The sequence below is a fragment of the Ambystoma mexicanum genome, chromosome 3q (assembly GCF_040938575.1).
Source record: "Ambystoma mexicanum isolate Mex_15411 chromosome 3q, UKY_AmexF1_1, whole genome shotgun sequence".
Lineage (NCBI taxonomy): Eukaryota > Metazoa > Chordata > Amphibia > Caudata > Ambystomatidae > Ambystoma > Ambystoma mexicanum.
The window spans coordinates 185,605,808-185,619,807 of record NC_090926.1 but is presented as its reverse complement, the minus strand read 5'-3'; the positions used below and the strand labels follow the sequence as shown (position 1 = coordinate 185,619,807).

The 14,000-nt window shown below is 44.4% G+C and overlaps 1 protein-coding gene across 4 annotated transcripts in view; it reads right to left on the bottom strand.

The window, feature by feature from the left end:
* The window catches only part of SENP1 (SUMO specific peptidase 1), a 1,568,779-nt gene that overhangs the window by 1,202,335 nt on the left and 352,444 nt on the right, over positions 1-14,000 (bottom strand). For all 4 annotated transcript variants that reach the window (XM_069653453.1, XM_069653456.1, XM_069653457.1 and 1 more), the window contains one exon: positions 3,465-3,568. In XM_069653453.1, coding sequence (XP_069509554.1) covers positions 3,465-3,568 — 104 coding nt within the window. The remainder of the gene's footprint in view (positions 1-3,464; positions 3,569-14,000) is intronic.

The following is a 14,000-nucleotide window of genomic DNA, read 5'->3' as shown; positions in this document are numbered from 1 at the left end:
TCAAACGTTCGCCTGGTGGCCTCCTGCTACTCCAGAAAACACTGGTACCTGCATTTGTTGTGGGGGACATCGCAGAGTTCCAACACGCTCAGGTAATCTCCTCTGGTCTCTTGCTTCTTTCTTCTGGGCTTTTTGCTCCTACCCATCTTAACGGTCTGCGGTTTGCCCCCCTTCTGCAAATGTTGATGGATGGGAGCTTTCCACTCTCCCAGTCTTCCAGGTATTGGCGCTGTTCTGTGGGCAGCAGGCCCACTACAGCACCTACGTGGTCATGCCACCACGTAGGATGGGTCCTTGTTCACCACCCTGAAAACAGCTTACTGTTGTCTGCTTTGCCAGCCATCTGGTGTCTCTGATATGCGTCCTCTGCTTCGCCGAGGACTGTGGGTTCTGTGGCCACACTTTGCTGCGCCTCTCGACAGTGCTCTAATGTCAGTGGGCTTACCCTGCGTACCGCTCTCTTCTCTGTTCTGGCGTCCTTGTCCCATTTTCATAGTAACTCCTTCTTAAAGAGATATTCTCATTTTCTTCACATGATGTGTTTGAGTCACAATTGCCTATAGCAAAAGAGCAGGAGGCCATTGTTTTAGATAGAAGGCAGTCGCATATATGCTGATAACGTATCATGCATAGGGAGATCCCTTTGGGAGTGGGAGTCCTTGTCCCCTAAGGGGAGTCACGCCCAGTGAGGTCCCACCTGCCCAGACCCTAGAAAGGATCTTGCAGAGCGGTATAACCTCCCTGCCGCAAAGGGTGAGGCTTCCCCTTGGGGAGAAGGGACGAATACTCACGATTCGTCACAGTAGCTGCAAGAGCTAGTCTGATGATACCCAGAGACATGGGGCGAGTAACTTAGGTGGGCTTAGGTTCCAGCAGTAATTCATTGTCGGATCAAAATGCAGGAGCAGAGCCTCTGTTTTCCTTAGGCAACTACTCCTTTCAGCTGCTTCATGGCGAGTACCAGTGTTTAACAAAGGTAAGATACTTTTAAACAGTTATTGCGACTGGACACATATCCAGGCTCCACTCATACACTGCATCATTTGAACACTTGCCAGCCATCTAGTTCGGAGTGGTTGCCACATTCAGACCTTCCCCGAGCTTCTTCCCAGGTGAACACCAAAACATTGAGGGAAGTCCTGACCACAATCGAATCAAAGGTCTGTTTGGTAAAATAAAAAGTGTGAGAGGTAAATGTGACCGGGTCAGGGTCATGACCTCGTCAGGGGGCGGAAGGGTGAGATGGGTGGGACCACAGTCAGACCCCATCATGTGCCATTTTTGCTATTAATGGTGCCACCCCACCCTGTGGCACAAAATGGTTAGGAGCACTTTTTATGGCGAGTCTTCTTTTTCCTCTTTCTCAGGACCACAACTCCCAGAAAGTTACTGGGAGCAACCAGGAAAGCTCAGACAGGAACCAAATGAGCAGAAAACCCTAAACACTGCAACTAATACAGACTGGGAGCCAATACCACAACCATAACACACTGTCCAGCGCCCCAAAAAAGCAAATAACTAACAGTAGTTGCAGAAAAAAACAGCTTTCATACCTACTGTATAAGTCAGAGAAACAGCAGAGCAACCATTACAGAGTGCTACAAAATTATGCTGGAAAAGAGGGAGGGACCAAGAGGGGTTTTTAAAGCCTCTCACCTGTGCAACACAACCCCTCGGGGAAAGACAGGCACAGATTGAGTGAGGTGAGCACTGCAGTCAATTGGAGGGGGAGACAATCAGCAGAACCACAGTATAAAAGGAGACAGAAGGAGTGCGTGGTTTTCAGAGGAGGTAAAAGGATGCCGAGACCGACCAAGGGACGAGGCGAAGGAAAGACAGTCGAGAGGATCATGGGGGCATATTACTCAGGTAGTGTGCATGGTGAGGAATTTGCGAGGGAGAGCGGTACACATTTGTGAGAGTGAAGCTGTGAACAAGAGAGTTGGTGAAGTAGGAGTAATACTGAGGGAAGAGTGGGAGACAGAAGTAGACAATTGATGGTAGTAGGTACAGTGAGACAGTGGGTGTTGGGGAAAGAGTAAGGATAGTAGGGGTGGTGTCTGAAAAGAAGCGAGCAGGGGAGAAGTGAGAGGTCGAATAAAGTGAGAATGAGTGCAGTGGGAGAGTGAACATGGCACTATATCCCTGGAAGGTTAGTCAGGGCACCATCCCCCTGAATAAGGGGTGAGAAGGAGGCAGTAGTGATGGTAGTGCAGAGAGGGGAGAGTAGTAATAGCAGAGTGGAGAGAGTAGTAGTGCAGAGAGGAGAACATAGTAGTGGGGAGAGTATTGGTGAGGAAGTTCTGAAGGGTGGAGGAAACAGAGGGAAAGAGAACATCAGAGGGATAGAGAAGGAAGTATCAGGGAGTGTGAGCAGAGGCAGTGGGTGGTATAGAAGGGAGGAAAGTAGGAGGAGAAAAGTGAGAGAGATAGAGAGACATAGGGAGAGGAACATCTGAGTGTGAAAACATAAGAACCAGTGGGGCCTGAGTGTTTGCAAGGTACAAACTTGTATGTTGTATCATCTTTTGGGGAACTTAGAACAGAGATTACCTAAATTGTGACCAGAGAGAGTTTAGATAGATAAGGCAGTTGCCTTTAGGCCATCATGACAAAGTAGACAGTAGGGGTTACTGATCACTTGAGACCATCCTTGGGTTAAGGGACACCTGGGATAGGGAAGGAATGGCTCGCACTATACGAGCGATATGTATGGCCCTTAGCGAGCCCCCTGCTCTTTTTCAGCCCGGTGTGTTGCATTGAACAATCTGCTTATCACCATATTGAGCAATATGCCCATCCTTGCTTTGAACAATATGCCTATAGTTACATTAAACAATCTGCACAGCCTCACCTTAATTTAGTTTAGATAGTCCAAAATAAAAACAACAAACCCTTGGATTTTTAGGGAAGTATTTGCAAGCTATTAAGGCCATCTGTGACATAAAAGACTCACATTAAATTAGACAAAAAAACAATGTTTCCCCAATGAAAATATTTACAATAAGACCCCAAGGCTGGGAAATATTCACCCAATCAAAAACACACCATGATCAGTTTTCCAAGCGCGAACCCAAAAACCAGGAACTGGAGATTAAGCCACTGTGACCTGTGATATAGTGGAGCGTGGTACCACTTTGTCTAATGGCAGTTTTCGCGTAGTAGGGTTTTCACATTACAATTTCCTTTGATGCTCTGCACAGCATCTTTGGAGAAGTTTTCCAGCCTGGCATGCTTCCATTAAGGAGGAAGAGCCAGTTGATTAAAGGTTAATATCCTTTTTTATTTAGGCGTGTCTTAACGGGCAAAAAGAGTGCAATGTTGAAAATAAATACCTATGTTTTAACTTTAAGTTATATTTTTACATGTCAAGGAGTCTTCTGCACTCATTCTTATAAAAAAGGTGTAAAACAGTTTTTAAATGATTTTTTTTTTAAATGTCCAATTATATTCTGTTAACTTACAGGTGGGAGGGGAACATTGATGGCGTTGTCGATGTTAGAAAGGACTTCCCTGTAACAACTTGGAGCAATTGCCGATACATTTCTTTTTCTTCCTTTCGAACGGTCTGTAAATATGAAAAAAAACATTTAGGCACAGGATTAAGAAATTAAACGATGGGCGAATTGCAAGTGAGTGTTTTACAGAAGACATCGTGCTTTACATCCAAGCCTGTAGAGGGATGAAATATAAAAGTCTGTACTACCCAAAGGATCTGGTATAATGGCCAGGCTCATCTTAGGAAGCGGATGTGAGCTGTAAGTTAGTACACTGAACCTAGTCAATACAATAATCCAAAGAAACAAAGTTCTATCAAAATATATATTTTATATTACATAGATATTACAAAGAAACACAAAGTTCTATCAAAATATATTTATTTTATATTACATAAATATTTACATAACCAAAACAAATAGGAAATATCAACAATACTTTTCAATGGTGACTGCTTCAATTGTAGTTGGTGGCAGTTACAATTGTTAGAGAATGACACTAATGACAGTTGTACCGTGTTACTAGTAAAGGCACACACTTGCATAGATTATGGATACACGGTAATGGCACTCAAGAGCATAGTCACAGCAGACAAAGTCTGTGGAAAGGAAAAGGATGGTTACATAAACTTGAGCAGTTTTAGACATTCTACTAACACTTTTTAAGACTTCTAATGCTTTTTAAGTCCAATGTCCAACTAGCAAAAAAATCAGTGTAGGAGTGAAGAAAAAGTGTTATTTAGCAGCAGGAAAGGCAAAACACCTCAGAATATTTAGTCACTAGAATCAAAAAGCTTAGCAAGATAAAGCAAGTTAATGGGACCCTGCGAAGGACACCATAAAGGACACAAGTTGTAAAGCCTAGGTCCGAGGTATGGGTGGACACCCAAACACCTTGTAACTCACTCTAGTCACACTGGAGCGACTTTTTGGCTTAAAGTAAGTTCTACCTTTAGCCCCACAGTGCCTTAAGTTAGAAGAAGCAAACGTTGCTAAAATCTCTCCTGTGCAGCAGCAACGGACCCAGTCTCCGGATTCCACCGTCTGGGTGATGAAAGGAAGGATTCTGAATTTGGATGTCACAGCAGCAGTCGCGAGAAAGAACCCTTGGCACGATTTCTTGCGTGTCCTCGGTCAGGCTGCGATTTTGGTGCCTTTCTACCAGCTCCAAAAAAGGACGGTTATCGCCAGGTCGATCTTCTTCGATTCTGTAGTCCTGCACTCTGGTGAGGGGACTTAGATGAGCGGGATCGTGGCTCTGGAGGTCCAACTGGGGCTTACCAAAGTTCTGGATGGATTTGGCCTCGTCAAGATGTTGCACTGCGTATGGGTCAGAGGTCTCCTGGTGTTCGCGGTTTGCAGCCGTGGAAGGTCACAGCACCTCGGGAGAGGGCTCGATATGTAGTGTGAGAAACCTGAGTGTATTCTCACTCCTACTCCCCCTGGACCCTCTTCTCAGGTGGCCAGGCAAAGGCCATCACTTTTGGATCCGGACCCTGGGGGTGGAGAGGTGACGAAGGATCACCTGGGTGGAGGGTCCTTGGGGATTGGGAGTGGGTTGCCCACAGCATTTCCCTTTCCCTATTGTTGACCGACCTCCACAGTCTTTATAGGCTACTGTAAAACCTCTCCCCTCATTTCCCCACATTTAACATCTGAAAGTACTGGGTCGAGGAAGAGGTGACTAAGAGTAATTAACAAGCAGGTGTATAAATGTAGAACCAGAGAAAAGCAGAGCGAGCAACAGGGACACCTGTGTGGGAGAGACAAGCAGGAGACCCTTAACGTGAGGAGGCAGCCGCGGTGGGGCCTGCGAGGAAGCCAGGATGCCAGCCGATGCCCAGAGGACCTATGGAGGCCAAGACAAGTTAAGCTGTTAGGCTACCACAAGTGTGGGTACCTCTATGTTGGGAAGCGTGTTGCTGATCCGGCGGGCAAGCAGGAAAGAAGCAGGGACACTGCTGGCATCTGTGCCAGGGAAGCAGAGCCACTGGCGTGGGCAGGCAAACACCTAGAGTGCGAGATGGGCTCGCAGAAGACGGCCCGCCGACCGGAGAAGTAGAACAAAGGCAGCAGGCGCCGGAGTGGACGCCGAGAACCGATGAGTGTCGGGGAGGTCACTCAGAGCCGGGGTGCCTCGAGAAGGCTGCGCATAAATGACAAACTGCAGTAAAATACTTATTAAATGCTGATCAGAATGAACACTCGAAAACAAAGCTACACTATATAAACTGAATACCCAACTGAATGAAAACTTGAAACAAACCCAAGTTATGCTTATTGAATATGGGCAAAACTAATAACGGATAAAAGACAAAAGGATAAGTGTCCAATTGAAAGCAACCTATATAAAAAAGCACAAGTGTGAAAGAGTGTAACAGAAAGGTGAGACATGAAGCAGACCACCACAACACAGTGAACTTTATGAATAACTATGTGGCAAGGTCAAAGACTGGCAGAAGGTGTCTGACACATTGTGGCAAAGCCAAGAGTCTAACCAGGAGAAGCCAAGGGAGTGTGAACATGCACATACAGCCAAGACAAGGAGAAACTAAGTGAATGTGAATCAGCACACAGGGGCAAATCTAGAAAAACCTGTGCGCGCTGAAGAGCATAGCGTTCATGGTTGCGTGACCTGTGATGGTTGGACTGTATGGTCTCAACTGTGCCAAGAACAGGGAACCCTCAACAGTGAAAGATAAAGACACTGAAATAAACAAAGAAGGAGCACTTTACGTGAACTGTTAATGCTATCCAGAAACAGTGTCAAGTTGACTTCGAGTTGTGTTGAACATTGGAAGTTTGAAACCAAGTATAAGATGATACGTTGGAATCTTGGGGAAGGGAACCCAGAGACTTCATGAACTGCAATGCTGTTTTGAGAACATAGCCTTAAGACCCTTTTCTTTTGAACTTTGTTTGCCTTAACTTGGGGAAGGGAACCCAGAGAATTGTGTGGAACGATATTGCCTTGAACTTGGAAAAGGTAATCATGAGATTTTTATGGAACTTTCTTGAACTTGGGGAAGGGGAGCTGAAGAAGCACAGACTTTATGTTGATCACCATTTCTTTTATTATTGACATCCCTACACATTAGTTAGCTTTAATTGTGAAGGCAAACACAGATTTAAGTTGAACTCTTTGGCTCAGACTTTCCTTAGTTTTGTTCAGGTAGGAAAATCCCACCTTAGCATAGGGCAAGTTAGACCTTCAACCATCCTGACATTTGATTTAATAAACCATCTTACTTTGACCTTTAAGTATGTTGTCCGTGTCTTAATTCATGACGCCTTCACAGTAGTTCAACCTGGATCTGGTTGGTCCCACCAGCCAAAGGGAAGGAGTCCTCTTCGGAGCTCCTCTGTTGATGACTGAGAAAACAGGTTCAGGACAGCAGTGCTCGCTTCACGGGTACTGGCAGGGTCTGCAGGAGTGTCTGGTCGTCTTCAGCTTTAGATCATCCGTTCCAGTGGTTGACTTGTCTTCAACCTCCAGAACCTCACTTTATATTAGGTTTTCCCACTCACTCCTCTGCAAACTCTCTCAGCATTTCACAGAAAGGGGCAGGTGGCTTTGGCATGATGAGTTGCAAACATGACTAGGATCATGCACTTTGCATTTTTTTGACTTTAGCGATTCATCTACATAATTTTGTTCCACATAAATCATTCTCTTCATTATCTTTTATACATGTTTCTCTTTTTTCTGTTCTTGATCGAATTCAGTTCTTTTCTTTTTACTAAAACATTCCTTCCTCTCTTTTTTTCTCTGTTGTTTCCCACAGGGTCTTGCTATTACTGCCCTGATGAAGGCGGAGCTGGTACTGCCGAAACGCAATATTGTCTAGAGGGGATTGGAGGTCCCTCAGAATAACATCTGATCTATATTGGACCTCTCGTCTATAACAATACATGTTTTGTTGTTCCTTCAGTTAGCCAGGATCTACAGAAACATTTGTTCAGTATCTCAGTTGGTTTTCTGAGATCACTGTCTATTGAATTAGCCTTATTCATTTTTGTCATATCAGTATTGTTCTTATTTCCTTTTCTTCCCCCTCATGCGTTGGCAGACCCCACCCCATTGGTTTATGAACAAATATTCCCACTGGGGTGTTACTGATACTTATCATGACCATATAATATTGAAAAAAGTATTCGTTACCTTTTTCCAGTGTTGATGTTTCTACATAGGGAGAAATATTTCCTTTACTTTTGTTTATGTTTCATTGATTTTTCCATTTTTTCTTCTTTCCTTTTTAACTAATATTCATGATTTCTGTTGAGCAATTTTGCATTCTGATTTATGTTAAGAAGGATTTTTTTTTATATGTATGTAACCTCATAAAGGTTTTATTGATTGTATTTGCCCTCATGGTTTAGGGCATTGTTTTCACCTTTTGCACGGATGTTTGCACATAAAGTCTTGTCTTTAACTTACAATAATCTGCATGACTATCCTCGATGTGTTGTATTATGATGGATACCAATTATATGTAGATGCTATTACCCCAAATGGGGTACTTAGGTTTGGACCAGGGGCAGGACCTTAATTCATTCACACCTTCCTATAGGCCAACCTACATACGTACTAGTACCTCGTGTTAATATTAGTTCCCTTTGCCCTCTTACTGGTACGTTAGCCCATGGGCACAGCCACAACAGTGTGGCCTTTTTCGTTGTTGAATGGGCTGTCCAATCAGGACAGTCAGCCCCCCCCCCCCCCCCCCAGTGGGAACTGGTTCCATTCAAGCACTCTGGCAGACAAAGGGCAAAGGATTGTTAAACTCCTCTCCCACTTCCTGCCTTCGCAGACACACTGAAGCCTAGGCGGGAACACACAGGGGTTCCTTCCAAAGGCAAAATACACACACAGACCTCCCCCGCCCAGAATGGTAGAAGAGCTAACAAAGGGCAAAAAAAGAAAGGAGTCACCACACAGATGACCCTATTTTACATAACTGAGATTGTGAACAAAAAAATAGTACAATAGTTGGTAGAACATGTCCGCTGCCACCAGCCATAGCTATAGGGTTGTCACTGTGACTAGAAAGTCACAGGAGCAGAAAGAAGGGGGATACTACGTAGCCCCCTTGCACTCCACATAAGGTGATGTGTGCTAATCTCTCATACAAAGCATCCCTCTTTCCTTTAGAAAATTTGTTCTAAGCAAATAAGAAAGACATAAAAAGGAGAACCTAATGGGGTTCTCAGCAACACTGCACATAAGGTGCTGTGTGCTGCAATGGTGTAACAGAGATGCCTTTAAGAGATATGGATGAAAGCAGACTCCATCGAATAAGGCGAAAAATAAAAACAGAGTTACCAAAAGTCAGAGCAAATAAGAATGAATGAGGGGAAAAAGGCTCCCCTCATTCAGGATAGAAAGAAACAAGTACAGATGTCCAGCAAAAAGTGCTGCGGGTCTCACGAGGAGAGGGGATTAAGCATAAAACTGATGAATTTCCCTAACCACCTTACATTTAGTTTCCTCATTAATACTTATTGCACATTCATCGCCTATAGACAATGTCCAGGGAAGGATAAACTGGATTCCAACTTCGTAATAGCACACAAAAGGTGCTGGGAGATGACAAAGTAGGTATGCAAGCAGGTGCAACAATGTCAATGAACATACCCGCAGCTTCTGCCTAATTTCTCATCATATTTGAAATACATTACCAAAAAAAGAGTACGAGTTCCTCTAATCAAGAATTTTCACAGAATCACTCATCACAACCTAAACTACTAATAACTTGAATCTCAATGATTTAACACTTCATAACTAAACCATTCATCTTTCCTGATTTCATAATTTAAGTGGTATTAATTGGAAGAGGTGAACAAGGTCTGCTAAAATCAATATGAACCAAGTCTCAATCCAGTAAATGGGGTTGGTTTCTAAATGGCTGAGTGCTCAGAGTGCAGTTGCCAGCAGGGGAGGCAGCCCTTGGACATGAGGAGTGTGTATTTCTCCACAGGCAACTTCAGGTGCAACACCAGCTTCGTTAAAAACGATGCAGCTGCGTGGAGCGGTCAAGAGTGCAGTTGGCAGCAGTTAGCAGTGAAAGCAGCAACTTCTCCTTAATTTACGATGCATATTATTAGTGGTTAAATGAACGACCTACAAAGCAAGAATGCAGAGGGTGGGGTACTAAGGTCCCCCGAAGTCCATCAACCCTGGGAATCCGATGATCTGCTTACAAAGCCTGTAATCCCTGCTCAGCTGCCAATAGATGCTCAGACTCTCATCGCAACTTGTCACTCTCGATCGAGGCATACCATTTCCCCATTGCCTCTAAAACTTTGTCTGACCCTGTGTTAGGCAGAAACCTGTGCAGTTCCCTCTGGGACCACTGCAAACGATTTAGGACTACAGGTGTTTGGCAGTAAACCCACTTGGTAGCAGTCTGTACCACACAGATTCACTTGGTAGCTGTGGCTGAGCAGTCAGACTTCCCTCAAGAAGAGTTAGGCAGTATACAGAGTATTCACAATAGGTCAAGAGCACACAATAGAACAAGTAAACACTGACCAGGGCTTGGTGTAAAAGAGATCATTATTTATTTAAAAACCACATCTAGAAAAACACACAGGCACTAATAAGCAATTCAAAAACACGATCACTAAAAGATATACACTCCCTTAAAAGAATATTAGACAAGTCTTAAGTAAAGCCCCACTTATTTTCAGACAGCGGTGAGCGCTTAACGTAGATGGCACTCTAATAGTTCGTTTTAAAAAGGGAGAGAAAAGCAGAGAACAAATTGAAACAGATCCCAACACTTTTTCAAGAACACTTTTTCAAGAACACAACAAGGGAGGAAGGCAAAGTAAAACCGTGAAGTTAGAGTTCAAGAAGCCGAATCCACCTTCAGAGGATCCAAACGAAATGTGTCCAAGGTCACACGGTTGCAGTGCACAAAGGTCTTGTAAATGTTCAAAAAGGAGTTGGATCACAGAAAGGGACCAGTTAGAGGGTCAAGGCGGCCAGCCCAGTCCAGAAGGTTAAGGAGTTATTATTACCTTGTAGCAATCTTTAGAAAGGGAGGCCTGGCAGACACGGTACCTTAAAGTGGTGAGAACGCTCCAGTGGGGGCAGTTGTTCCTGGCAGCGGGTGCAAGTCGGTGCTACATCCGGGGGAAGAGAGGATCTCGTCGTGGAGGAAGACAGGAGTCCGTTGCACTGCCAGGGAAGAAACCAGCCGCAGAGTTTCTCAGGTACAAGGAGCAGTCCGGTGATTCGCGGTTCAGTGGTGAGTGGCTATCCGGCTGCCGGGGTGCTTGGCACGGGCAATTCGACCACAAACCGGGCTGGGGTGCGAAGAAAGAAAGGAAAGCTGGTTGTGCCCACCAGTCAGGGGAAGAAGCCTCTCCAGCCAGGAGATCTTCTCTGTCGCCGGGAAGTGGTGAGTCGGTTCTGCAGGGCGCCACCGGTGGTGTCGTCGTGGTAGGTCGGCTCAGCTTCTCCCTCGTCGGATTCTCATGTCCTGTGGCGACTTCTGAAGTTCCAGTCCCCAAAGCCCTGCTTTTATGCAGAAAGCCCCCATTCACTCAGCCTAGCTGTCACTCAAACATGCTAAGTGGTGAGCCGGCCGGCCGCCTATGGCACAGAGGCACCTGCAATGAATTAATAATGACTCCCCACGAAAACGTGGTCTGGGGCCCTTCTCATGTGGCCAGGGAAAGGCAGATACTTTCTGATCCTGACCCTGGGGATGGTGTTCTGCGGGAGGATCACATGAGGGGGAAGCAAGTCAGGATGAATGGGAAAACCCCTTGATCAACAACCCCTGAGACTCCAAACTTCTAATGGCTTATTGCAAAATAGAAGTTAGAAAAACAAACTTTTACATTAGGGACTTCAAGTCCCATAAACCCTGAAGTACTGGGACAAGGAAGAGGGCTGAAGAGAAACAAGGTTGAAGAGTGCAGCTTGTTAGTGGGAACGGCCAACACCTGTGGGAGGCTTAGAGGGCCCCCTTAGGTACAGGCCATTAGTGAGCAGGGAGAGCAATGTGAGCAGGGTAAGCAGTAGGTTCAGAAACTGGAGGAGGGAGAAGATGCCAGGACCACTGTTCAGCAGAGAGAAGTAGCCATTCCGAAGAGGGTCTTTGCCTCCAGAAGCCTTAATTGCAGAAGGAAGCGAAAGTCTGGAAAGCTTTAGTTCCCAGAAGGCTGTCCACAGTCGCCGGCGAGCACCAGAGAGCCTGCAAAGCGAAGGAATCTCTGTGTACAAGTGGTGTGGGCAGCGGCAGACCGAAATCAGAGGAGTGCCCGGTCGCAATGAAACACTGAAGCGACATACCTGTGAGCGAGTCAGATGTGCACGTCTTACTCGGTGAGTTCGCCGGCAGATCGTGACACCGACGTGCCCCGAGACCGCTAACAGACTTGCTACAGGTGTTTTAAGAATAAAAACACTCACGTGTGTATGAAACTAATACTGAAAGCAATTTTTATTTTTTCAATTGGCATTTCATATATAACAAGACAGTAATTTGCCCCTGCCTCGCCCCCCCAACCCCGCACTCCCTCCCCGATTCATCCCTAGCACCCCCCTGCTGAGGATAATATCGAATGACAATCACTTTGTAAAAATGTAAGAACTTCCACCCAGTCCTGTGAACATTTCGACTGATCTCCTTGAATATTTTTAAGGAATCCATTCAAGTGAGACAAAGTTCCATACTCTGGATAACCATTCAGCAAGGTGCAGAGAGTCTTTAGATTTCCATTTCTGTGCTACACCAAATAAAGCAGCCAGTTGCAGTATAACATAAGTTTTACATTTTTGTTACGAGCATCGTTTCATTTCTGACTCAAGAATCAACAAAAGATCAGACTTAAGGAAACTAGGTTTCAGTACTCCAAATATCTGCATTATCATGTCGTGTATTTCTTCCCAGTATCCCCTCAATTTCAGGCAGTTCCACCAAATATGTCCCCCAACCCCAAGTGAGCCACATTGCCCCCAGTATTGCAAAGTAATACTGGTCTCATTTTGTGTAGGCGGGCTGGCCTGTAATGTCATTGAACTAGCAGCTTGTACCAACATTCTTTTTTTTGGATTGAGCGAGTTAATTTGGGAATACCATTCCAGAGCCCCTACCATTCAACTTGCAATTCTATATAAATTTGAGATTAGAGCCTTATTCCCCGGATTAGAGCTAGCGAATTGTTCAAAAGCGGTAAGGTCTCTAGTTGCCCTCACACCAGTTCTTCACTATTCAAAGTTGTGTAGCTTTGTTTTATTTTTTTGATTTGTAGAGCGCACTACAGCCTACAGGCATCGAGGCGCTATTACAGGAGCAAGTGATTCAGGGTTACAAGTGAATGCGGCCCAACAGTAAGTTACAGACAAATAGCATAGTCTTAATTGCTTTACGGTAGGAAAGATGAGAGTTCATCATCCTGAGGGGAGGGATTTCCAGTGCACGCCGGCCATAGTCGGAAAACTGGTGCCGCCAGCATGTACCCTGCGGGTCTTGGGGACAGAGATCATGTGGGAGTAGGCCAATCTAATGGGTCTAGCAGAGTTATCAAAGGTAGGATTGGTAATTCTCACAATTCCAGCCTTCCGACAGGCCCGTTCTATCCTTGCTTTTATTATTATTTTTTTAATAAATCTTTTTATTAGTATGTCAACAGATAAAATCACAGAATAATCAAATACAGAAAGGAACATTAAATCAGATAAACAAGTCAAAATCAACCAATTAAATTACATGTCAATAAACAAATAGCATAATCTAGTAATCCCTCTGACATACTAAGAAACTTTTCAATTTATGCAAATAAAAGAGCAAAATACAACAGTCAATAAAAACAACCAACATAGGACACACACAAACACCACCAACACACAGACACCAGACCAAACCCCCCAAAAAGTATAACAGTGAATAACATAGAAAATTGAGAAGAAAAACAAACTATATTAAAAAATTATATTATTCCTACTCACATCACACTAATCCACAACCTATACAGTCAATCATACAAGGCATTGAATGGACACCAGAATAGATCATACACCCCTTCTTTATCTTTCATTCGAAATGAGAGCTTTCAAAATTCGATAAGGTGCGCAAATCAACTAACCAATCTTCAACAGTAGGCTTCTTCCTAGTTTTCCAAACTCGAAGGATCATTCTCATGGCCACCAATAAAGCCTTATTTATTCAATTACTATATTTCAAAGAGTGCCTACATCTACCTCGATGTAGAAATAAGATAATATTCCCACCTGATCTCTGTAAAACATCCAAAATTAAATCAATCCCATCAATCACATCAGTCCAGAAATCCCGAACTCTTGAGCAATCCCAGAGAAGGTGCATAAGGGTACCAATATCATTTCCACACCCCCAACATAAATTATCAGTCTGTAAATCCAGCTTGTACATTTTAACTGGTGTCCAGTACACCTTACCCACCACCTTCTGTCTAATCAGACGCAAGTTCAAATCAATACCCACATTGGCACTTACCCTAAGAATATCC